We start from the raw sequence: 26579 nt of genomic DNA on the forward strand, positions 1-26579 counted from the left end.
AGCTGTAATTTCCTTGGCAAAACTCAATTTGTACAGCCAAACTCTCAAATTAAATTGCACTGACAGACTTGGGACACAAACAGATAAGCAATCTGGCGGGCAACGAGCGAGGGGAAGATGGCTATATCTCCATCTCTCTGATGATAATGATGATGTGGAAACACAATATCCTCTCTGGACTCGATGGCTTAATAACACTCTCTGCCACTGAACCTACTGGGAGGGACGTCGAAAGTCACCAGCCAGTTTAGGAGACAAAGGCAGCTCGAAGGTTATTTGAGGTCACCACAAGGCATCTATGCAGAGGCATCAAGAGCACTTTTCAAAACTTAAAATCCCAGAGTTCTGGCCCAGCCGCGGCGCAATCGGCTGGGCACTGCATTACTACACCAGCGACACGAGTTCGATTCCAGCCTGAGGTGGTTTGCCGAACCTTCCCCATCTCTCCCCAGACACAAGCGTATAACTTAGCCGTGCATCGAATCTTTGCTTGGAATGATGTGTGTTTTTACACCCGATTTATAACGGCTGTCAGCCAATCACAATCAACAACCAGATCTGCCAGTGTTTGATAGCGTCTTTTGATCTAGTCAAATGTAGCCAAAATACTTCCTCCCCGTGCTGATCAAACCTCAATGAACCTCAAACAAATTTCAAATTGTGCTCCACCAGTCAAACGGTAGTCAGCTCAGCCCTCAGCAATGCCACGGTAAAAACTCAATTACTTTTTTTCAGCGCCATTCACATGATAACAGCCAATCGGAAGAGCTGTAGTCTAAAGCATAGGGCGGGCCTTACCCTGCAGACAGACATCTGATTGGTGGTGAGAGTGCCCGTCTTGTCAGAGCAGATGACGGAGGTGCAGCCCAGGGTCTCAACGGAGGGTAGCGAGCGCACGATGGCGTTCTTCTTAGCCATGCGACGGGTACCCAGAGCCAAGCAGGTGGTGATGACCGCAGGAAGACCTGAGGAGAGAGGCGAGGGAGGAGAGAGAGATGGAGGGGGAGAGAGAGAGAGAGAGAGAGAGAGAGAGAGAGAGAGATCCAGAAAGAAACAGAATGAATGAAAGAAATAAAAAAAGAAAGAAGGAGTTTAGAGAGGAAATCGTTTAAAAAAGAAAGAAAGAGAAGCCAGCCAGACAACCCAAAGGACCCCATTTTCCATGATAGAAAATGAAACCTTATGTAATGTCGTAAATCTTTTTTTTCCCCTACAACACATTAACTGCATATTTAGTCTAAACAACAAGCCCTTTAATCTCAAGAGGCCATCTGGGACTGGCACTCGTTTCTAACAAACCCTCGAAACGACATCCATCCATAACTCTTACCATGGGCTGAACTGGGGGAGGAATAGGGCACGGACACTTTTGGCTTAAAGGGGCCACTCAAAATTAGTGGCACAGAATTGGGGTCTTTTTTATTTTTGAAAATAGGGCTCCACGAGGGTGCGGGGCCCACTGGGAAATGCCCGCTATGCCAGATGGCCAGTCCAGCCCTGACTCTTACAGCTGCTCTCACTGAAATGGCCTGGTGAGAAGTGCTCAGTTCTTGAAGCCAGGCACTCAAAAACGCAAACATGGGCCCTGCTGTGGCGCTAACGGTAGGGCACTCGTCTCCTACGCGGCTGACCCAGGTTCCAGGTCCATTCTGTGTGCGGATGTCTCCCTTTGTACAGAAATTTCAACTTAATCATGCCCCTCTTGAGCGATGACGCATCACCAAATTCAATAAGAGCACAAATATGACATAAGCTCAGGAAAAAAAACGGAAGCGCTGCGAGGATCCAAACTTTTCAACACGGGTGCTCTAACAGTAAGTGGTAATGTAGACATCAAAAAATAAAGAGCAGGAGATTCAAAGGCAAATGGACTGCCCAACGCGTTTCCACCTACACAGTCGAAAAATAAGAAACCCAAGTGCCACATTCTCCTGCTCTTTATTTTTTTGATGACATGAGCTCCTTCAAAGCATTGGGTCAGTCATCATAACGTTGGTCATATGCCTTCTGGGATGGCAGCGACAGCTAGGACCACGGCGATTTTGAAGTAGTGGACGGCATCCCTGGTGTGTGTGTGTGTGTGTGTGTGTGTGTGTCCTTACCCTCTGGGATGGCAGCGACAGCTAGGGCCACGGCGATCTTGAAGTAGTAGACAGCACCTCGCACCCAGGATCCGCCGTGCACGGGGTCATTAAAGTGGCCGATGTTGATGATCCACACAGCGATGCAGATCAGAGAGATTACCTGGAAGAAGAGAGACAGCATGGATGGCAATCTATTAGCTTTATGCTGAGAAGCTGGTTCAGGAGTAAACCAGGTTAAGTTAAGAGCTGTGTGTGTGTGTGTGTGTGTGTGTGTGTGTGTGTGTGTGTGTGTGTGTGTGTGTGTGTGTGTGTGTGTGTGTGTGTGTGTGTGTGTGTGTGTGTGTGTGTGTGTGTGTGTGTGTGTGTGTGTGTGTGTGTGTATTTGTGCGTGTGTGTGTGTGTGTGTGTGTATTTGTGCGTGTGTGTGTGTATTTGTGCATGTGTGTGTGTGTGTGTGTTTGTGTGTGTGTGTGTGCGTGTGTCTGTGTGCGCCCGCGTGTGCGCCCGCGCGTGTGCCTGTGCGTGTGTGCCTGCCTGCGTACCTTGGAGAGCTGCTGTCCGAACTCGTCCAGTTTCTGCTGCAGGGGTGTGCGCTCCTGCTCCGTGCCCGCCATCTCGTCGCGGATCTTGCCGATCTCCGTGGAGCCGGCCGTGGCCACCACCACACCCACCGCCTTGCCAGCCGCGATGTTGGTGCCCTGTTGGGGGGTCAGAGAGGGGTAGTAACATGGGTTAGAGGCAGAGCTGCCAGATGAATATATTACCATATAATTACTATTTCCAGCCCAAAAACTGCTCAAAACCCTCCTGGATGCACTAAATCCTTAGCATGATTATCATCGACTCTACAACATCTTTGACATGCCCTGGCCTTGGTCAGACCAAGTCTCGAAGAGACTTGAGTGACTTCTTAAGGTCAGATTAGACTTCAGCAACTGCGCACGTCAAAAGTCGCGTGAGAGTGGTCACGAACCAACTTTGTATTCATGCATATGCGAGATCTGCGAGGTCCGAGGTCTCGTCGCAAGACACATTTGAAATTGCGCGATTACCTTCACTACACTGCGAGCACTGCGGTCATTATTAAGCAATGTTGCTTTCTAGCCTGGTTAGCTAAGTATTTTCACACAAACTGCAAAGACAATGCACTGGTATCATTATTTGACATACCCAGTCTGTTTTCACGAGCAGAAAATGCAAGCATGTAAGCAGTTGATTCTGCCAATGTGTGTTTACATTCGGTGGAGGCAGCTACGGTAGTACAACCGCAGGCATTGTGCCACGAGTGTTCAACTGATGCATTGTTTGTTACTTAGCTTGTAGCTTCATGTATTAACACTAAGGCTGTGTTCAAAAAATCGATCCACGATCCAATATCGATTCACGTCCGAAAAATCCGATATCGATCCAAAACTTTGTGGATCGATCTTTTTTTGCGGAGGCCCATCCCTATATTCTCAACCGCGTCGGAAGCTCTCTTCAACATAGCACTCATGCACAAATACACGGGGGCTTTTCCTGACAGTAGTGGCAGTTTTTACTTTCGACTATTCATGGATTTATTTTATGCATAGTGCAACCTTCCCGCGGCCCGCCAGGAGCTACATTACACCGCTTTCGGAAATGCCTGCAGTTGCGTTGCGCAGCATTGTTGTTATTTCGTCTGTCAAAGTTATAATAGCCAGAAGAACTTTGTCTGCATTAACACGGGGCATTTCGTGTGTAACACGCTATAATAGGTTCAAATACATTTCCGAGTAGTGTTATTGACAAAAAACACGAACCCAAAATGCCATGTGATTGAATATCGGCAAACAAACCATTGTGGGCTACACGCACTGGTTCCATTCATTTGAAACCTAAAAATGCCGTCGCTTCTTCTTTTAATAACAGCGAAGGAAGACACTTTGAGTTGGGATGGAGTGACGAATTTTAATTGGATGACAAAGTAGATGATTTGTAGGCTGTTGAAATTAGGAGAAATTATTATCCCCGCCTTCTAACTTAACCTCCGAATGCGAGGATGGCAAGGGAGACGAAAGGGTGCTTTTCACATTCACACGCGTGCACAAGCATGCACCCATACAGATAAGAGAGCGTGGTGGGAAAGGATCAAATTACTGAGATTAACAGCTGCGTTACGTTAACTGCTTCTGAATTTCTTTATTTATTTGCGTCAACGCGATTTTTTAGTGCCCATCTCCACGGTTGACTGAGAAATATCCACAGCTCTAAAGCAGCATCAGATTTCAGCGATATCTCTTCTCAGCGCTAGATTACCAGTGCGACATCCACTAATAATGTCCCATTACACAGATAACCTATAATCAATCTACAATATCAAACGTTTGCATAAAAACACTTCCTCACCACTTTCCCACCGTCAACACTCAACGCCCACCCACCAGAGGGAAGCGCACGGTCTCCCTGACCTGTCAATCAAACGGTCTGTCTGCGTGTGTTCTATAGGCCAATGCTATGCTGTGGTTTCGTCTGTAGCAGTATGTGTTACTGAGAGATTATATTGGCGGTTTATGGATTGTTATTTATATTAATTAGGCTATTTAGGTTCATCATGCATAGTCTGTTGAATGCCATGGTGTAGGCCTAAGGCATTTATTTATTGCATTTATTAAATTTATTTAGGCCTACCACCTTTCTTTCTCATACCAAGTTTCCCACCTCTATCATACCAAGGTAGGCCTATTTCATGTTTGTATTGGCTGCTGAAGCTGATATAGGCCTATATGTTTTTATAGGCCATATACATTCATATAGCCTAGTTTTATGCATCATTACATTACACTACACTCTCTACACTCATATGATGCTTTTTGTAGTTGTTAAAAGATGCATGAATGGGTTAAAGTGACAATCCAACAATACAATAGATCGATATCGAATCGGATCGAATCGAATCGTGAATCGAATCGAATCGTGGCCCTCTGGATCGAAATCGAATCGATCCAGCAAATCTGGATCGATTCCCAGCCCTAATTAACACACATTTAAAACACAAGACATTAATATAGTTTTTAACAGAATACAGCTCTGCTCTCGCAAACTACCAGCATTGCACTGCCACAAGAACAAGGAAGTAGCGAGATGACCAATCATGGTGCCTTTTTGTCTGCGTCCTCCGCGTCTGTCTGACGGATAGTTAGGATTTTTTCAAGGCGCTCGACGACGGGCGCAGAGCCTCTGCGCGGGGGGCGTGGACTCGCACAGACACAAGACGGACGGACGCAGAGGCTCTGCGCCTGAAGCTTTAGGCAGTACACTATGACTGAGACCTTTCCAAATGCACCGCCTTAGAAGTCTGCAGTGTACTGTAGAAGTGTACTGTAGGGCAGTGGTTCTCAACTGGAACAGTCTTGGGACCCACCATTTTCCACTGTCATTCGGTCGAGACCCAATTTTTTTTAGCGACACTGGAATGACTGGTTGCACGCTACTATCTCGCATAAACATTCTGATTTTATCTATGATGACAGATGACACCAGTTCAATCGCCCATCAAAATAAAAGTTGCAAATTGTTGCAGGAAAAGTTGGATGTTTTTTGGTTTTTTTTTTAGCGAATCAATGAATTACTATTTTTTTCTTACACCACGGCTCCGCGACCCACCCATGACCCCTCCGCGACCCACTTTTGGGTCGCGACCCACCAGTTGAGAAACACTGCTGTAGGGCACGTCAAAGGTTTTGCTGAGTGACTCATGCAGTGGCACCGCAGGGCATGAGGTGACAACGCAGCGCAGCCACAAAGTCAATACAACATCATGAGAGGGCAGCGGGAAACAAGCACCACACCATCGGGGAAGAGGAAACAGCAGAGAAGTGGAGAGCGGAGGAGAGAGGAGCGAAGAGGAGAGTGGAGGGAGGAGAGGAGAAGTGGAGGGAGGAGAGGAGAGAGGAGGGGAGAGGAGAGAGGAGAGAAGAGGGGCAAGAGAAAAGGAGAAAGAAGAGCAGAGGAAAGAAGAGAAGAGAAAAGAAGAGGGGAGAGAAGAAGAGAGATCAAAGGAGGAGGAGAATAGACTTCACATCCACAAACGAGATGTGAGAACAGCAGAGAGAGAGAGAGAGAGAGAGAGAGAGAGAGAGAGAGAGAGAGAGAGAGAGAGAGAGAGAGAGAGAGAGGGAGAGAGAGAGAAAGAAAGAAAGATACAGCTAGAGAGAGAAAGATAAAGATAGAGAAAGAGAGGGGGGGAGAGGGGGATAGAGGGATACTTACAGAGAAGAGCATATTCTTCTTGTCCTGGTTGACTGCGCGGGGGTCAGGAACGGGGTCAGTGTGCTTGATGACCGAGACAGACTCTCCTGAAAAGCAGAAGGGGAAGAAAGAAAGAGAAGAGAACAGAACAGAAGAGCGAGAGAATGTCATTTCAGAAACCACAGGGTCACAAGAGCATTGATTACTTCTTGAAGAGCCCCTTACATAAACTCCTCCAGTCCATACAATGTTATTTTCTTTTTATCTCACAGACCTCGAGCTTCTCCATTATTGTATACACCACGATGAACAAGCTGATAAGAGCATGCGCACGCAGACACGCACGCACACAAAGTACTGTTCTGCACTGAACGTTCCAACTTTGAACACTTATTTCAACAATAAATGTTCAGGAGAGATGAGTCATAACATTGTGAGATTCCATTTCGGGGTGATCTTGTGCAGTGAATGTTTGACGACGTGAATATCTGGACAACTCTTGTTTACATGAGCTGGTGATGGAATAAGATTGTAATAAACTGAAATGTGTTTCTGAAATCTCTGTAACATTGCAATGATTGTAAATATCAGTCGTGCTAGGCATGCAGACTGAATCACTACAGTGACATGTGGCTGTGTGTAATGTACAAGTTCTGAGAACCACCATGGATTGTAGTATTACATTTATATGATTTCATGTACTTGGGAGTGTACTGTAAATATACTTCAAGCATACCTGTTATATATTAACAATACTTAGTATGATATACTTTTTACAGCCTTAAAATGTTCCAATGTAGTCCAAAGAAGCATAAAGTTAATATACTTTTATTGAACTTCTAGTAACAATAAAATGTTATAGAAGTGTACTCAAGCACACTATTAATGCCATACGAATGCATGAAAAGCGTGTTTGGGGCATACTTTCAAAAGTATGCTTGTAGTGCACTTAAAGTTGTCCAAAAGCGGTGCCAATTTAGCATCCTCAGTGTGCTACAAGTGTGCTGAAGTACTGCTTTAGTAGTGCTTCAGCGCACTAATAGTGCAATGAAGCGCACTTTAAATCGCCGAAAATAGTACACTTTGTACTAAGTACGGTCAAAAAAAGTACACTTTAAGTATATGGGTTTTTCACCTGGGAACACACAAATGAAATGGGAGTGAGAGCGATGATTCAGGAAGGTGTTACGGACAATCAACAACTCACACAAGCCAGCCAGGCAAAGCCGTGAAGAGGACATCCACCCATGAGCCATGCAAATGGTTTATATCATCTTTTTATCTCTCTTTTGCTGGTTGAACTCTTCTCAAACAGTGCAAGGACAGTTTCGCAGAACTACAGTTCACAGTCTTCCTGCACTAGTAGGCTAGGTCTTGACGCTATGAAATTAGGCTGTGTTAAAATCATTTCCAGCGTGATCTTTAAGGACTTTTATTATTTTCTTCATTTGTGTGTGCATGTGTGAACGTGGGAATATGTATGTCTGTATATGTACTTTGAAAGCACTTTAAATTCAACTTCATAGTTGTGATACTGCGCTTTATAAATACACGTTGTATTGCATTGTAACTTGGGGCCAGGGAAGGCCCAAAAATAGATATTAATTTGAACAATACCGAGAGTGAGAGTGGTGTTAACACTTCCGTAATCACCTCAGCAATGTTAAGTAGCTAGCTACCAAACCAGCCAGCTTGCAAAGCTCAAAAATGACTCTTTTTAGCCCATCTACCACACTGCGCTCCACTAATCTCCACTTTGCTCCATATTCAGACGCTTAGCGGATACTTTTGGTGAAGGCAGTTACAAAGATGCTTCAAATGCAGCAAGACAATAAAAGGTGGAAAGACATGAGGCCCGCAATGGCTGATGGGTAAATACTGAACCTGGCAGATGAGAGTAAAGCTGTTCTTAATTTCTTTTTTTAACTAGATATTGTTGGGGCAGTTCTAATTTGGACAGGAAGTTGGTTCCAGCATTTTGACTAAATACGATTTCACCCCGTCTAGACTTGACCCTTGGCACAACCAGTAAAAGAGATTCTGAAGACCTAAGACATCTATTAGGATGATATTTCTCAAGCATATAAGGAAAATATACTTAGATTTTTTTTAAAAACACAGAATAAGAAACTAAACTTACAAAAAAAAAACAGTGGCAGCAAAAAGTGTAGTGGAGTAACTACAGTAAAAGCAATGACATTCCTCTGTGTATTCAGTATCAATTATCAATGTCACAAGCAGTGAACTAATACAAAGACTCATGCATTATGAATGGGGCTAATTAGTTTAAAAAAAAAAAAACAGTAATATCGCTCAAGATCAAGGTCAAGTTTGGGCTTTACAAAAAAAGAAAAAGAAAAAAAGACACGAAAAGAAAGAGTATGCCAAAGGTGTTAAGCCTCTAGGCCCGTCTGTGCAACTTCATGAAATTACCGTCCGTGTTACCACAGTCAACGGGGTCTCAAGTGACAAACTGTTTAGGGGGGGTGGGTATGTGTGTGTGTGTGTGGCATCTGGGTTTGTTTACACTGACGTGTTGACACGGGAGATTAGCTGGCCAGTAAATCATGCCAAGCGAGTTGAGGAGTAACAGTGTGGCTCAGTGCAGTGCAGTGCAGTGCAGTACAGTGCAGTGCAGTGCAGTGCAGTGCAGTGCAGTACAGTGCAGGGGCCTATAGTAAGAAGTTGGTTCAGGAGTAAACCAGGTTAATTTAAGAGGCAAACCATCTAAAAGAAGAGCCTGGAGTCCTCATCTAAGCGAAAGCCCATTGGGAAACTCCAACTCCCATTGTCATTGTGACACAGCACTCCACAGCACACAAGTGAACACTGCACACTGCACACAACGAAATTGCATTTTATGCCTCACCCGTGCAAGGGGGCAGCCCTCAGTGGCGCCCCATGGGGAGCAGTGCGGTGGGACGGTACCATGCTCAGGGTACCTCAGTCATGGAGGAGGATGGGGGAGAGCACTGGTTGATTACTCCCCCCACCAACCTGGCGGGTCGGGAGTCGAACCGGCAACCTCTGGGATGCAAGTCTGACGCCCTAACCGCTCACCCATGACTGCCCTATCTATGTATGTATGCTACTTGACACCTTAATTTCCCTCAGGGTCAATAAATGATACTCTACTCTACTACTCATTTGAGGACTCCAGGCTCTTCTATTAGATGATTTACCTCTTAAATTAACCTGGTTTACTCCTGAAGTGACTTCTTAGTATATACCCCTCAGTGCAGTATGGTGCAGTGCAGTCAGCCTGCTCCCACCTGCCCCTTACGCAAGCCGTGTCCACACGTGTTTAGGGTAGCTGATGTCCCGCTTATAAAACAATGCAAACAATGCATAAAACCTATAGGCATGGCTACGCTCGTATCTCAAAATGGCCTACACTAAAACACTAACCCTGTTATAAGTCTGTCAAAGGCAGTACGGCAATGGCCAAGTCGTAATGTCCCTGTAAAATATGGCTAAAATGTTGTCATTAATTTACTTTTTCTGCACTTTGCTTTTGGCTGAAGGGAAAGAAGAAGAAAAAAAACAGAACACTTCGCATTAAGCAGCTTGGTATTCAAACCCGAACCTTCATTTTCACATTGAAACGATCTGCTCTCCACTTGGTGCATTTACGAAGGTCATTAGTCATGACTATGTTCATAACAGCAGACCGCACACTAATGTTAAATCACACATTTGTCTCGTTCGTGCTTGTCTCTCATGCCTCCTGGATCATTAAACCGTAAAACACCCCTCTATCCACTGCTAATGAGGGAAGGGAGATCATGAGAAGAGTGTGCTCTCTCAATACATGGGTTTTCAATGTTCTCAAACAGCCAGCTGCATACAGACAAGAGTTCCAAAATGCTACGTGGCTAGGTGATTAACACTCAGTCACATTGGACCAGTGTAGTGCGTGCTTAAAACCTATTTTCTGTACTCCTACTGACCAAATTCCGTGAAAACATACCTTAACACGCGTACTGTACATTAAAATCGATGTATATTGTTTGCAAATCAAGTTACATTGCATCACTTCAATCAAAGTTTCAGTGACAGCGACCTGCAAACAATCAGATGCTGCACCCAATCCTGAACACCCGCCTTGTAACCAGGGGCTACCAGTTGGTTATACATTATAGCAACATGGGGTACCATGCTCAAGGTACCTCAGTCATGGAGGAGGATGGGGGAGAGCTCTGGTAAATTACTCCCCCACCAACCTGGCAAGTGGGGAGTCGAACCGTCAACCTTTGGGCTACAAGTTTGACTGCTACTCTTCAGATAGCCATCAGGAGGCGCTAGAGGAGGCTACTCTTAGGATAGCCATCAGGCTACACATGGAGGGCAGTGGAGCATGACAAGGCCCACAGGAGTTATCAGTTGGAGAGAGAGGGGGGGAGAGAGGGAGAGAGAGAGAGAGAGAGAGAGAGAGAGAGAGAGAGAGAGAGAGAGAGAGAGAGAGAGAGAGAGAGAGAGAGAGAGAGAGAGAGAGAGAGAGAGCGAGAGAGAGAGCGAGAGAGAAAAAGCAGCATGCACCATAATTCTCAGAGAATGCTACCAATTAAGGCATTGAAGGCAAGGCCCTTGCTATCGAGCCAGCCTGCCTACATCTTTTCCCTCCTCCATCTCTCCTGCTCCCTTCTTCCTTCCCCCTCCACCTCTCCTGCTCCCTTCTTCCTTCGGCCCACCTCCCTCCCTCCTCCTCCCCTTACATCTAAACGGCTGGGGTTTGCTTTAAATGGTTCAACATGGCTGACCTCTCTCTGATGCACAGGTCAGCAAGCAGACTTAGCCAGAAGGAGGAAGAGAGAGACAGATGAGGAAGAGAGAGACAGAGGAGGAACAGGAGGAGAGAAGGAAGAGGAGGAGAGAAGGAAGAGGAGGAGAGGAGGAAGAGCATAAGGAAGAGGTGGAGGAGAGAAGGAAAAGGAGGAGGAGAAGGAGGAGGAAGAGAACTCAGCCGCAACACAACTTGAAGAGCTGGATCTACCTCCCGTGGCCTGGCGTGCCCTGCCCTGCCCTGCCCTGCCCTGCCCTGCCCAGCCCTGCCCAGCCCTGCCCAGCCCTGCCCAGCCCTGCCCTGCCCTGCCCTGCTCTCCTCTCGCCCCAGTAGGCGTGATGTTCACACAGACAGGCGATCTGACATGAGCAGGGGAAACAAAACCACCTGATCTGCATACAGCCTCCACACTGAGGGAATACCTACAATCAGGGCTCTACATCAACACAAGCCAACCAGCTGGTGAAATTTCCGTTTGGCTGGTAGAAAGAAACAACGCAATTACTAGACACTTTTAACCATTAGTGAGTGTGTGTTTGGCTAGTAACATTAACATCTACTAGGCATTTTGGCTGGTGATGGAAAAAGCAGAGATGCACAGGATCCAAGATCCGGTTCCGGATCTGGCAGGATAATAGGGTTTTTTACAGGATCCGGATCCGGCAGGATAATAGGGTTTTTTACAGGATCCGGATCCGGCAGGATCTTAAGCAGTGGATCCGGTATCCAGCAGTTACCTAAAAATCAGGATCTGCTGCATCTCTAGCCTAGGTTTTTCAGTCAGTCTTTCACAACCCCAATTGCTGCATGGATTGGAAGCGGCCAGTGCAGGCAGTGTGACAGTAAGCCAATGAGTCTAAAAAATAGTATGAGCCAACGTAATAACAAGGGCCCACGTGTGCGAGTAGGCTATGTGTTTCAACCCTTTCGTAGGATCCGGTATCCGGTTCCGGATCCGGCAGGATCTTAAGCAGTGGATCCGGTATCCGGCAGGATCCTAAAAATCAGGATCCGGTGCATCTCTAGAAAAAAGTTAATTTAGGTACCTGCCTACGATACTCTACCAACACTACTGTAGACACTAGACACTAGACATTAGTGGAGAATAAATGCAAACATACAAGATGTATGATGTTCATTATGCCGAACTGTTATGGTTAAACTTAGTTTTTCTAATACTTCAGATATGTAAAAGCTTTATCTTTAGGCAAAAGATAAAAATTGTACATGTCTGAAGTATAAGAAAACCCCAAGTGTAGCCTCTTACTGCAGATGGGGTAGCCAGCGGGCCTATTCACTATTTGCTGAAAATACTTAACTACATCATAACAACATTGCTATGAGTGCCAAGAGCCTTAGGTAACAGATTAAGACAGAGATTACAATTTTGGTGACAGTAAGGTTATAACATAGGTGCTGTGCTAAGGGGTTAAGCATGACAGACATAACGAATGTCATACATCAGTTCTCCACACTGTCTAGTGCTGCTGGTAGTTTTACATAATAGGTGGTTTTTCTTTCCCCTTGGGTGGAGGGGCTTACAGAGAGAAGTTGTTATAATGCAGCTAATAATACTAGAACTACCGCTATTTAAAGCACAACTGTTGGATAGCAAGTCCCAGGACTTGAGCTCTGCTCACATGATCGCTCTCTTTATCTGCAGAATGAGGTTAACAGCTTTGCTCCCCAATATGAAAGGTTGAAAAAGGTTGCGGTTACCCTACACACTACTATGCACATTGCACATATAGACAGACTTGCATAGTATTTCAGTCACACACACTACACACACGTTTAGTATTCATAATGAGGCTGTGTGGTTGAACATCCGGCATCAGGCTCTCTGTTCCCATTCACAGTGAAGCCCCATAGTGGCCCCTCCTGCCACCAACCAGGCTAGCCGCTGGCCGGCCGGCCCGCCTAATGGGTCCCTGTGATTTACAAGCCGGTCGACTTGCACACAAGTAAACAACCAAACAAATAAACAAACACAACAGAATGAGAGCTAGAGAGAGAGAGAGAGAGAGAGAGAGAGAGAGAGAGAGAGAGAGAGAGAGAGAGAGAGAGAGAGAGAGAGAGAGAGAGAGAGAGAGAGAGAGAGCTGGAGAGAGAGCTAGAGAAAGAGAGAGAGCTAGAGAAAGAGAGAGAGCTAGAGAAAGAGAGAGAGCGACAGAGAGAGAGAGCGACAGAGAGAGAGAGCGACAGAGAGAGAGAGAGAGAGAGAGAGAGAGAGAGAGAGAGAGAGAGAGAGAGAGAGTGAGAGAGAGTGAGTGAGTGGGCGAGACAAACAAACAAAGCCATTCCTCACCTGTCAGAATGGACTGGTCTACCCGGAGCGTGGTGGACTTGATTGAAGTCAGCCGGATGTCGGCGGGAACTTTGTCACCCACTGCAAGGCAGAAACAGAAGAGAGGCGCCACGGGTAAATAAGCAAACAGTACAAATCATTGATTAGTTTCGCAATTATTCACATTTATTTCTTTCTTCAAAACAAAACAAAACATTGATTTTTAAAAATAATCAGAAGCCTGTCAGTTGGACAGCCAAGGGCAACATGGCAATTACATCTCCAAGCAAACCCAGACTGTCACCAATCAAAGGTGTGTGTGTGTGTGTGTGTGTGTGTGTGTGTGTGTGTGTGTGTGTGTGTGTGTGTGTGTGTGTGTGTGTGTGTGTGTGTGTGTGTGTGTGTGTGTGTGTGTGTGTGTGTGTGCGCGCGTGCGTGCGCGTGTGTGCGTCATTTAGCTCTAATCATGTCTTCAAATATGTATGCTTGCTTCGACTGCAATTAAATCACTTACTATGAAAACAAAACAAAACAAAAATAAGAACTTTTATAATTGTCCGTGACATCAAATCAAATATCCCCCATACCAGTTGCCTGGACACATTGCTCAACAATCAGCTCCGTCCGTCCGTGGCTTGATTGAACAAGAGCAAACACTTCAGAAGCCATATGAGAGCTGAGGAATTGAGAAGATGGCAATCTTCACTGGCTCTCCATTTTCCCATTATTGCACCCCTAATCTGCTGTATCAGAACACGGCTCCACAATGTTCCCCTGACTCAGGACAGGACAGCTGGGGGAGCTGGTGTTCTTTTCCATTAAAAAGGTAGTCAAGCCCAACTCTGGCGTGACGCCACATCTCTCACACTACAAGACAGAGGTGTTATTTACACTACCTTCCCGCGGGGCTGTAGTCAAGTCCACCTTTGTAGAGTTCAAGGCAAGTCTAAGACCAGACTAGTCAAGTACAAGACAAGTTCGAGTCCAAAAAGATCAAGAGTCCAAGTTAAGTCTGAGTCACATATCGGTCAGTCTTAAACAACCACTTAGCAACTTAGTAGGATGCCAATGGGAAATTGAATTGCAACTAAGTAAGTTGCTAACTTCGTTAGCAACGACATTGTGGTGAAACACACCCCAGAGCCTACTGTTGTTGACTTGAAATCAGAGGCAATCATGAACAGAATTTCATTTGTTGGGTTTCACTTATCAGATTTTTAATTTGCCGGCTGACAAGTTCATATACTAACATGGTAAAATTGCGAGGCAGCCCACCATATAAAGCTACCACACTGTTAGCTTTTTAGTCATAATGTACTGGACAGTGTTACTGATTGCACTTAATCTTTACAAAAACACCGTACACTCTTGATCTAGGAGGCGAATCCCACCTCTGCAAGCTGCACAGGGGTAAGATACAAAAGCAGACTATAAATCCTGTCAACATTAATGGGCCTGATAAATAATCACAATAAATTGCCCTTCAAGCCCCACGTTTGGCAACGACGGCAGGGAACAAGAAAACTGAAAGACGGCCAAATGTAAAATGGCTTACGTTCCTTTGATAGTAAGTGTTGGCTGACATTTGGGAAACCCCACACAGGTACAGATGAGCCATCATCAACTATGCGAAATTACATCTTCATAGTTGTCCGTGCATAATAACAGTCTGCAACAACATTAACCCTGGCCATGACACAAAATTACATTCTGAAATACCAGACAGACAGACAGACAGACAGACAGACAGACAGACAGACAGACAGACAGACAGACAGACAGACAGACAGACAGACAGACAGACAGACAGACAGACAGACAGACAGACAGACAGATGGGTGTTTGCAAGGCCTAGAAACCAGCCAGCAACAGTTGATGGTGGACAACGACCTTTGCTTTCCCCCCTTTTTGGTTCAGAAAAAATACCTACTTCTACAACAACTAACTAGACCTGTCCTCCATAGGCGATAAAGACAAGAGCACTGTATGCCATGATGATCCCCAGCCTACGTCAGGGTAGGGCTGGGGCTCAGATTAGGATCTTTCCAAGCAGAGGAGATTACCAGTCAGTACCCAGTGTGTATAAAATCTCTTGTCTCCTGCATCTCATACGGTGTTGAGTGTTAAGATAAAAAAGTGACCTTTTTGGATGGACGAGGCCTCCGCTCGCTCGCCCATTCGTTTGTTCGTCTTGTTGGAGAGAGGAACGCGATGGATGCATTAACCTGCAAAATGTTCCATTACACGCCATTTCTGGAGGAGGCCAAAAATAGAGCGTCTCTTCATTCTTTCCACAAACACAGGAGTGGGCCGCAAGAGAGGGGTGGGGGGTGGAGGGGGTCGAGAGAGAGGGGTGGGGGCTGGAGGGTAGTGGGGGGGATAGCCAGAGAAATAAACGCAAATGTAAACACCTCCTCCTCGGCGGCAGGCCGGTCCGCTGTCTCTCCCCTTGAAACCCAACCGGCGGAATCAATGAGAAGAAAGACAGATAACAAGGCCATTCAAGCCCTGACGTTCCACAGGCTCTGACTGTAGATGGGTTGGGGGATTTTTTACGTGGTCTTTTTCGACTTTATTTGATAGGACAGTGCGAGAGGTAGAACAGGAAGCAAATTGGGAGAGAGAGGGGGAGGGGTCGGCAAAGGACCCGGGCCGGTAATCGAACACTGTCAGCCGCATGGCAGCCTAGTGCCCTACCGGTTGGCCACGGCAGGGCCCATTTCCTCTTTTCTGCTTTCACCTAACAAACTGAATGTTTTATTTTAAGTGATGGGGAAAGCCAGGAAAAAGGACAGCAAACAGATAGGATTAAATATTAGAATTTGGAAGCCATCAACTGGTGGAGGAGGGAGGCCAGAATGGATGTGCTGTCGTCAGGGAAGTAGACAGGGAGGGGGGCAAACAGGTCAGTTACCCCGGGCCCAGGGAGAGGGAGGGGGGGCAAAATTGGGATGTATTGGATGGGGGGCCCTTTCAGAGGACTTTGTCCTGGGCCTAGCAAAAGCTGTCAGCAGCCCTGGCTGTCGTGCCGCGGCCTAATAAAACACAGGAAGTGTACCGGCTTAGTGCGGGCGGCCCACTGCTAAGATCCCGCATCATGTAGTAGGCCTATATATCCATACAACCAGGAAACGGGACGCTTCAGCAAATAAAAGCTTATCAGTAACAGTAACCTTTAAAACTCCTTTAAGTGTTCCTAACCGTCATGGCCTTTTAAGGGCTCGTTGTGACCTCATCTGCACCTGTTCGTTGACAGGAAATGGTTTGCATTTATGGAAAACATGCGGCGGGCCAAAGCAGCATCCCAATCGCGCTCGTAACCACGACTGCCTGCGCTGGTCTGGTCTTCGCCTGCACGCCTCGTCTCGGAGCGAGGACAGTAGCTATGGTCCGTGTCAAGCTGACCTTACATTACAGCTCGACGTGTTCTCACGGAACAAGAACGCTGTGTGTGTGTGTGTGTGTACGTGCACGCACCCACACGTACATAAGGTAGGTGGATGTTTTAAAACACAACTCAACTGCCCTTGACATGCCAGCGCCGTGCCCGATTCAAAAAATGTATGTACATTTAAAAAAAAAAAAAAAACCCAGCCCATTACCTTGAATTCTGTCTACTACTACTAAACATATTCACAGCCTTCCCTATTCCACAGAACCAACTCATAACAACCTCACACACACCCAGTCTCACCCATAAGTGAAATGTGGGACACGCAGTCAATATTTAGATCCTTTCATCATATAAGGCGAGGATATAGGCTATTAACCCACATTTGGCAGATGAGAAGTGCAAAATGTCCTTGAAGACAGAAGTGATGCCCTTGAAGAAGAAAGTGAGGCGGACAGCTTCTGGCTAACGACAGGGAATTCATTTCCTAGTAATGTTGTGTGATGTGAATTGATGCTTATTGTTGAAAAGTTCACAGGCCCTGGTTTTAGTATGTTTAGCATGCTTGTGCTGTTGCGAGTCGTTTTGTGGATGAGGTAAAAGTTGAGGCAGTGACTTGTAAATGTGTTAAGACCGAGAGACAGAGAGAGCGAGAGAGAGCGAGAGAGAGAGCGAGAGAGAGAGCGCTCCAAAGCAGTGTGCGTGTGTGACTGTCTGCGTGTGCACGCATTTTGTTGCATGAATTAAAAGGTCTGAGTCAGGGACGTGTCTTGTGCTGGTGTATGACGTGTGAGAGGAGGAGAATGGAGACAGGAAAGAGCTTAGCCCCCTAAGTATTTTTTGGAGGCGGAATTAAATGCTGAGAGGCTGTGAGTGACGTACTTGTATGTGTGTGTCTGTGTATGAGCGTGAGAGCGTGAGAGCGAGAGAGCAGGGGAGAGAGAGAGAGAGAGAGAGAGAGAGAGAGAGAGAGAGAGAGAGAGAGAGAGAGAGAGAGAGAGAGAGAGAGAGGAGGGGGAGAGCGGGAGAGAGACAGAGAGTGTGTACAGGAAAGAGTATGGGCTTTATCTACAATGCTGATGAAATTGGTCTGCACTTCCTCTGGGCCTGTTCTGCGTACGATACAGACACACCACACCTCTTCTGCTCTATGTGCCGTTTCCACGTAGCAGGATATTTTTTTAGCAGGGTATTTTTTCCTCCTGTTTAGGTGTAAACGCCACATGTGGATAAAAATAAATCCTCCAACGTAACAAATGTGTTTCAGCCCCCTGAAGAGGATATTTTTGTCTCCTGTCTTTTTATATCTGGATTTTAAATATCTGCTACATGGAAACGGAAAGCCAAAACTAATGCAACCAGGAGAGAAAAATATCCACATATAAAAATATCCTGCTACGTGAACAGCTCCCTACTCTCGTCTCGTCTCATCTCATCCCTTGACCTGGCTCTTCAGTGTGGTTACAAGAGGAGGAGACCATTTAGAGCAGGGGTGGAGAACCTATGTCCCGGTAAGTGAAATATGACAGGTTTTGTAAAGGAATCTTAGAAATTATATCAACAATATGATTGTTACATTTTCAGGGGACCTAGCAAAGGTGGGCCTTGTTGTTAAGGTGGCAGCCTTCAATATATCGGTAGACCTAAAGTGCAGAGGGAAATCCTGGTTTGTGTTCATAAATGCAGTGTCCAGACCAAGAGCGGAACGGAGCGAACGGAGCGACAGAAGACATTATTTCTCTATGGAGGGCACATGACCAGGTCTACCAAAGCGAATTCGCCAGGAGCGAAGCGAGCTGAGCGACCAAAGCAAATTTTAACGATTAAAAGTCACCTTATCTTATGGTAATGAGCGATGACGCGATTCGGCGAAAACCAATTGGAACGTTCACATCTCCGAACGTCCCAGGCTGTCAAGCCAGAGCCGTTATGTGATTAGCTAAATCAAACATGTCAATGCTGCGTCTGGAGCGAATGCAGCGAATTCAAGGTGAAACTTCTTCTCCTACCCCCGCTACCAGGCAGCTCCGTTCATAGCAGGATATAGCAGGATATTTTTGAAAATGCATTGGTTTTGGCCCTCTGTTTCCGTGTTAACAGCTTTAAAATACACATATCAAAAATCCCATTTAGGGGGCTAAAACACACCTGTTACGATGGAATTTTTATTTTATCCACATGTTGCGTTTACACCTAAATGGGTGGAAAAAATATCCACATTTAAAAATATTCGGATACGTGGAAACAGTTTCTTAGAGCATGTGCTGATGTGTGAATGCAGGCTAGAGATTAGCAGCAGCTGACCTGGCCCCTCTACACAGACACTCATCATAATGGCTTAAAATAGAAGCTCACCCACTGCACACCACCACTGGCACTCACTCACAGTAACACACACAAGCCCTCAAGGTGTGACTGACTCTTCTTCAGGTCAAAGGGGCGCACGCACGCACAATAGCCCACAGTTAGTCACCAGGCAAGCATTTCCAGTCATCTACCAGGAAAGCATATATCCAGTCATGGAGCACTTGGGACTTTGTCAGTTGGAGCATGGAGCAGATGCCTCAGGCAAGACGGCTCTACTTAAGGACACCATGCTCACACACACAGTCTATCTGCCTACACACACACACAGAAACAGAGAGACGCGCACACACACACACACACACACACGTTCACCATTCGGACACCATTCTCTCACACACAGTCCATCTGCCTACACAGAGAGAGAGAGAGAGAGAGAGAGAGAGAGAGAGAGAGAGAGAGAGAGAGAGAGAGAGAGAGAGAGAGAGAGAGAGAGAGAGAGAGAGAGAGAGAGAGAGAGAGAGAGAGAGAGAGAGAGAGAGAGACACACACACACACACAGACACCGAGTAGCAGACACACACAGACGCACGCACACTCATATACAAAATGCGCAACTGACAGGGACTGTAGAGTACTAGAAGGGAGGGAGTGTAGAGTACTCTTAAGCCTTTGAAGAAACACTCTGTTAATGGGGGAATGGGGGCTCTCTTCTAAAAACAGTCGCTTAATGGGGGCTTTCTTCTAAAAATACACAGCCGTAAAATGGGAAGACTTGAACTTGAACTCAGCTTTGCTTACCACTTGAAATGAATCAGATGAGCAAAAATAAATCTCAGCAGCAAGGATAATAAAAAACATAAAACAGGACATGATGATTAGTTGATTATGAAATAATAGCAGGCTAATAAAAGCTAGCAACAAAACAAAGCCTGCAATAGATCTCAATAGAACATCTCTAGAAGTCAACACTTCACTTCCCTCTCTCCATCCCTCCCTCTCTCTCTCCCCTCCTCCCTCTCTCCATCCCTCCCTCACTACAGTCCTCCACCTAAAGCTTCTGCTCTCTCCACCATCCCCCCCCCATCCATCTCTCCACCCCCCCCCCCCCCCCCCGCCCCCTCTCTCCACTCCTCCACCTAAAGCTTCTGCTCTCTCTCCCTCTCTCCATTATTCCTCCGATCTGCCGTTCCAGGAAAGACCAGACATCACTTCCTGCTTTGAAAGAGAGGCACCAGAGAGAGAGAGACGGCTTGGGAGGACGAGTCGACTGTTTGGGTTTCGCAGTCTCACCCCTGCCTGGGGGGCCAGCTGGGGCGGGCCGGCATGCACGTAGCACTAGACCTAGGCCCCCCGCTTCCTGGGAGCAAGGGGGAGGTGTGGGGGGACAGGGTGGGGGGTCCTATATTGCTACTTAGCCTAGGTCGTCTACTCCCATTCCTCCCCTCCGTCGTGGGAGGGAAGGTTTTTAAAAGCATTTCAAAGTCAAAGTCAAAGTTCTCTATTTGTGAAGATATTGAGAGGAAACTGTCGCAGCATGTGACCTGCTGGCAGTACGCAAGCTTTCACTGGGGGCCACACACATGCGTACACACATAAATGCACACACATACACAAATGCACACACGCGCACGCACACACACCACAGTGGATGGAGTACGTGTGCAACTGTCACTTTCCTAATGACTGTCCTGAGCAGAGGGGGGTCTGGTCCTGAGAGCAGGGGGGGTCTGGTCCCTGCGGAATGGAACAGCAGCTCCCTCCCCCAGGCAGCTCCCATGGCGACTGCTTTTACAGACAACCATTTACTACGTGCAAATTTAACCAAGTCTGGTAAGAGCACTAGTACCGACCAATAAACTAATTAATTTTATAGACTGATAATTACACAACACAAGTCAACTTTTAAACGTCAGGTACTACGCAATAAAATGTTGGTAAACGCTGAGAACACCACCAAATGGTAAAATTTAGGTCCAATCGTAGTATTTGGCTATGCATACTACTACCCATTGAACACCCAGTGACGCTGGTGAGGTTTTTTTTCTGGTAAAAAATGGCCCGTTTCTTTCTGTCATAATGACATCCTTACATCATGCCGCTCTTACACAAGATGAAAGCTATTGAGCAAGCCATCTTCCCATCACGGCGGACATGTTTCTGACCTTGTTCTCTTTCCTCTTCCTCTCTCTCTCGCTCTGTGAGTGAGAGCAAGTGTTGACTGACTAGCTGTGGCTGTAGTAACCACAGGGGTTGCGGTGACAAGGGTGATGCTGAGTTGGTTTCCGGAGAAAATGTAACAGACGGTTATAACACCAGAAGAGGGAACAAGTACAGCAACAGTAAGAAAGATTACTGTTACTTGTCCGGTCTTGCACTTTGATGTCAGTCTGTAAATATCAGTCCTCTGTATGGCTATGTCCTTTCATGGTATAAAAAGAAAACGTAATTTCAATTTCCTTGTATGACCCGTTTATATGAAGAAACTGACAATAAAAGTTGACTTGCCTTGAAACAGAAAGGCTAAATGAAAGTTAGGGGGGCGGGGGCTTGGGCTTGAATATGTGGGTTTCCCGTTTGTAATAAACAATGTCTGGCTGCACGCATTTGGCTGCAAACTTTTGAACTCTGATTGTTGGAAACAGCCGCCACTCAAAAAATGCGCTCACATGGTTGGCTGCTTAGAATCTTGCCCCTGCTAACAGTGGGAATGTTTGTAAACAGGGAACTTGTGTATTGGTACGGCTGCCAGGCATGTTAGGGTTAAGTAAGGCAAGGCCAAGTCAGGTCAGGCAAGTCAAGTGCCGCCAAGTCAAGTCAAGGTTTCTTTCCAATGCCCTTTTAAAACATCAAAGGCAGCTGACTAAAGAGCTTACAGGTAGTCCAAAATTTAAAAAAAGGACTTGAGGATGCCATGAAAGAAATGAACACAGACAATATGACTTGAAGACAACCATAAAACACAACAAGCACAGGAGGGGGCATTGACACAAGATACGGTATAAATATAAACTAATAAACTAAGAGAAATGTACAGAAACGTCAACACATAAGATGGAAAAAGAGGTGGGTTAAAAACATAAATAGGTGAACTAACTAACGACTAGGCCCTACCGTGGCACACTAACGGTAGGGCACTCATCTGCTAATAGCGGCTGACCCAAGTTCGATTCCTACCCGTGTCCTTTGCCAACCCTTCCCAGTCTCTCTCTCCCCCAACTCACTTCCTGTCTCTCCTCCACTACCCCATACATTGAGAGTAAATAGAATGGAGGCCAAAATTCTATTTCATTGTTGAAGCCAAGTTGGAGCCAAGGTTGGACCCAAAAAGACCAAAAAATGGCCAAATCCCATTCATTCCTATGAGAGACATAAAACCCTGTATCTCCCTTAAATGCCACTCCAGGGGGATCATTTTTCACTCAACTAGTAGGTCCCCTTGCTCTCCAACTTACCAGGGTGGTGATTTTTTGTGGTGATGTTTTATTTTAGAGAGATATTAAAAGTTAAATTGACCAATGAGCATCAGAACATGGTTTGTTTGACAGTTAGAAGTCTTGTTGTTGTCCAATCAGCACCTGCGTTTGGCGTTGCTAAGGTGGAATGTAAGTTGGAATGTTCCCAAATCTGGCTTCAAAGCGTTGAATGGCAAATAGCGTTGATTTGGCGTCCATTCTATTTACTGTCAATGACCCCATATCATAAAAAAACTAATTAAGGCTTGAAAAGACCACAAAAAGGTAGATGGCAGAGTCGACAGCCGACAGCCAGGTCAGCTGAGGAGGAGAGTCTGGATGCAGACTCAATCTGCATGCCTTTTGAATGTTGTGGCAGCCAAAAATGACTCAAATGACTTAAAATGACATGACAGAGCTGGTTGGCTGTGGCAGTACCAGCCTTTCTTCTCTTGTTAATGTTCCCCTGACGTGCACGTTTACCTTCCCTGGCCTCAGAGAGAGAGAGAGAGAGAGAGAGAGAGAGAGAGAGAGAGAGAGAGAGAGAGAGAGAGAGAGAGAGAGAGAGAGAGAGAGAGAGAGAGAGAGAGAGGAAGGCAGTAAGCAGAAAAGTCCGTCAATGTCAGAACATTCAACATCAGAAAAAATGCCCAATAAAGCATTCGTTCTCCTCAAGAAGCCTAGAGTGACCGTATGATGAAAATATGGTGTGTGCGTGTGCATGTAAATGTTGTCTGTATGTGTCTGTCCATGTACTGTATGTATGCATGCATGTTTACCTGTGTGTGTGCAAGTGTGTGTGTGTGTGTGTGTGTGTGTGTGTGTGTGTGTGTGTGTGTGTGTGTGTGTGTGTGTGTGTGTGTGTGCGTGCGCAAGTGTGTGCAAGTGTGTGCAAGTGTGTGTAAGTGTGTGCGCACGTGCTTCTGAGTGACATATCATCAGCACCCTCGAGTAAGCACTTATCAGGGTCAGGGGACGACAGGCAAGCCAACCCATCAGGCAGCTCCTCAGCCATCAGGCAGTGAGCCAAGCAGCCAGGGGTGGCGCCGATGGGGGTGGGGGTGGGGGGGGCGCAGACAGTTGTCTCAGGCCCAGGGAGAGAGGGGGCCCAGAGGGGGTCCTTATTACATTGAATGTATTGGGCTGGGGGTGGGGGGCCTTTTCAGATGACTTTGTCCTGGGCCCGACCAAAGCGGTCAGCGGCCCTGCAAGCCAGCCAAGCACCTAAGCAGCTAGCCATGGTAACAGCCACCGCCCCGCAGCAGGTGCTGAAGGCAGCCACGCCACTCATGTCTCTTGTACCTCACCTCACCTCCGCTCCACTCCACTCCACTCCACTCCGGGTGCTGCTGACGCTTCAGGCCCAGCCCAGGCCTCTCTTGAAGGGCTGAACGTCCACCGGCCAGCAGCACCACCAACCACCACTACCACCACCACCACCACCCACCACCACTCCCTTCCACTAAAGCCATCAGAACCACCGCTTCTACCTAGAACCCCCCTTTGCTCTAACAATGAATCACTTCCTACCCCCTCCTCCTCCTCCACCAGCAACACCTTCCATAGTCCCTTACAGTCCCTCGAGCATTGTGGGGTTAGGCGCCTTGCTCTAGGGGACCTCAGCCATAAAGTGAGACAGGGAGTGAAAGGGTGGGATTTGAACCTGCAACCCTCTGAGCTAAAGCCCATTTCCACTAAGCCACAGCTACCCACCGCCCATCACTACCACCAACACCATCACTCTACCCCCTTCCTCCCCCCAGTCTATCAGCACCCCACCCGCCTCCAGTCCCCCGCGGCTCAAGAGGTGCATGTGTCTAGTCTGCACTTGACTTTGCTGATGGTGCAGTTGTCTTCCAGCCTGATGCGTCCGTCTGCCACTCTTTCCTCCCAACACATCAGCCACACTACACCACACATCCCAGACGAGAACCCCCCCGGGGGGCTACTAACTGCAGCATTGCAGGGAGAGCAGGGAGGTGAAGGTCAGAATGAACGCCGTTCTCTCTGTTTGAGAGAGACATCCACGCATCGGGACGCAGAGACACACACACACCTACAGGCACTTACAAGCTTAGCACACACATAAATGCAGACACACACTCAAGTCAACCTTCACAAAGAGCCTGTCGCATGTGTGCGTCACTGCAGCAGCTTACGTCACACATTCCCCCACTCCCCCCAGACAGCAGAGAGGGAGACGGTGGTGGCACTCAAAAAATAAATTAATAAATAAAGTAAAATAATATTCCAAACCCCCAGCAGGGCATCCTAAATGTTTAAACAGCCTTCCCTTCCGTGCAGCGCAGAGCAGAGCAGAGCAGTGCAGAGCACTCCATCATCCCAGGGAATAATAAATGATCCCATGACTGTGGCCAAGCGGCATAGAGGTGATGGTTTTAAACGCCTGCAGCCATGTATTGATCTAAGGAAAATAGACGGAGGGAGGGAGGGGGAGACGGAGGGAGGGAGCGCAGAAGGAGTAATAGCAGCGCCAGATCAGCTCATCAGCATTCCACATGGGTTCCGTTTCTAGGGGTGTAAATCACAGCCTCCATGACGATAAGATTCAATATCGATATCTTATTATTTACACCCCTATCTGTTTCCATACATCAGCACGTTGCCATGATGCGATACGATACGATATGATACGGGGCAGCCGTGATAGCTAGTGTGTGTATACGGGCCAATGACGTTTCAGCAGTGGCACACATCTTGGTGGTGCAACCACAGCTAATTTCCAATTACAATTTATTTCCAATAACTAACTAATTGACGGGCATTAGCTGTGGTTGCTTGTGGAGACTTACAACCAATGTTCTCCTATGTACTCCTACCAATCAATCCACTACTACTATTTTTTTTTACCATTGCTACTACACTGACAAAAAATACTGATATTGAGCTTCCAATGTCCCATAATAGTCAACCTAGCTTACACTATATTCTAAATAGAGGAAAGATTCTGGATATTTCAGTCAACAGTGCATACTGTACACAGCTCTTCTCTACCCACACTGGACGAGAGAGAAAGAGAGGGAGAGAGAGCGAGGGCGAGAGCGAACGAGAGAGAGCGAAAGGGAGAGTGCGCGAGAGAGCGCGCGCGAGAGAGCGAGAGAGCGCGCGCGAGAGAGAGTGAGTGCAAAAGAGAGAGAGCAAGAGAGAGGGAGAAATAAAAGGCAGTAGAGCCAAGAAATGAAACAGTACAAATGTGTGGGAGACAGACAGCCTTGGTAGGGCCAGAATTTATGCATGTTTTGTGTTAGTGAAAGGAAGAGTTTACAAGTGTGCGTGCGTGCGTAGGAGGCAAGGAAGGTAGGCGTCTTAAAGAATCACTTGCCCTGCAAGGTCACTCCTCTTTTAGTGTGCGAGAGAGAAAGAGAGAGGGAGAGAGGGAGAGAGGGAGAGAGAGAGAGGAGAGAGTGAGCATATGTTTGGGAGTGAGTCAGAGGAGGGTAAGAAGACAGAGCGTGACAAAGACAAACACAAAGACAAACACAAAGACATGCGTGCACTGCACTGCATCCTCACACACAAACCTTACCCAGCAGGGCTGGACTGGGAAGAAATACGGCCCGGGCACTTTTGGCTTGAAGGGCCCCCTCATAATTAGTTGGACTGGGGAAGAAATAGGGCCCGGGCACTTTTAGCTTAAAGGGGGCCCCTCATAATTAGCAGCACAGAACTGACTCACCGGTGGGCCCCAGCATTTCTGAAAATAGGGGCCCACGAGGGTGCGGGGCCCACCGGGACATGGCCACTATGCCAGATGGCCAGTACAGCCCTGTTACCTAGCCAGCGCACACACCTTACCCAGCGCAGTGCACACACTTTAAAAGGCAAAGTGCTATGTGGACAGAGTGCTGACGGTCCCTATGGACAGATGCCTTCTAAAACGCTCATACAGCACAGGCAGACAACGTCAGCGCGACGCAGCGAGGCAGTCTGGTCCAGTGAGTCATCGTGCATTGTTAAAGACAGCCATGATTCAGCCAGCCTCTGGAATGAAGACACGGGTCTCGAGACTTTGGTTTAACAGATGTAGTATGAAGTTCGTTAT

At 46.9% G+C, this 26579-nt stretch overlaps 1 protein-coding gene across 1 annotated transcript in view; it reads right to left on the reverse strand.

Moving 5' to 3' along the window:
- Positions 1-26579, reverse strand: part of atp2a2b (ATPase sarcoplasmic/endoplasmic reticulum Ca2+ transporting 2b) — a 77844-nt gene that overhangs the window by 24509 nt on the left and 26756 nt on the right. The window contains exons 7-11 of the mRNA XM_063210235.1: positions 13388-13468; positions 6318-6403; positions 2627-2782; positions 2103-2244; positions 799-965 (exon numbers count right to left, since the gene is read on the reverse strand). Of these exons, the coding sequence (XP_063066305.1) occupies positions 799-965; positions 2103-2244; positions 2627-2782; positions 6318-6403; positions 13388-13468 (632 nt within the window). The remainder of the gene's footprint in view (positions 1-798; positions 966-2102; positions 2245-2626; positions 2783-6317; positions 6404-13387; positions 13469-26579) is intronic.

This window comes from Engraulis encrasicolus, chromosome 11 (assembly GCF_034702125.1).
Source record: "Engraulis encrasicolus isolate BLACKSEA-1 chromosome 11, IST_EnEncr_1.0, whole genome shotgun sequence".
Lineage (NCBI taxonomy): Eukaryota > Metazoa > Chordata > Actinopteri > Clupeiformes > Engraulidae > Engraulis > Engraulis encrasicolus.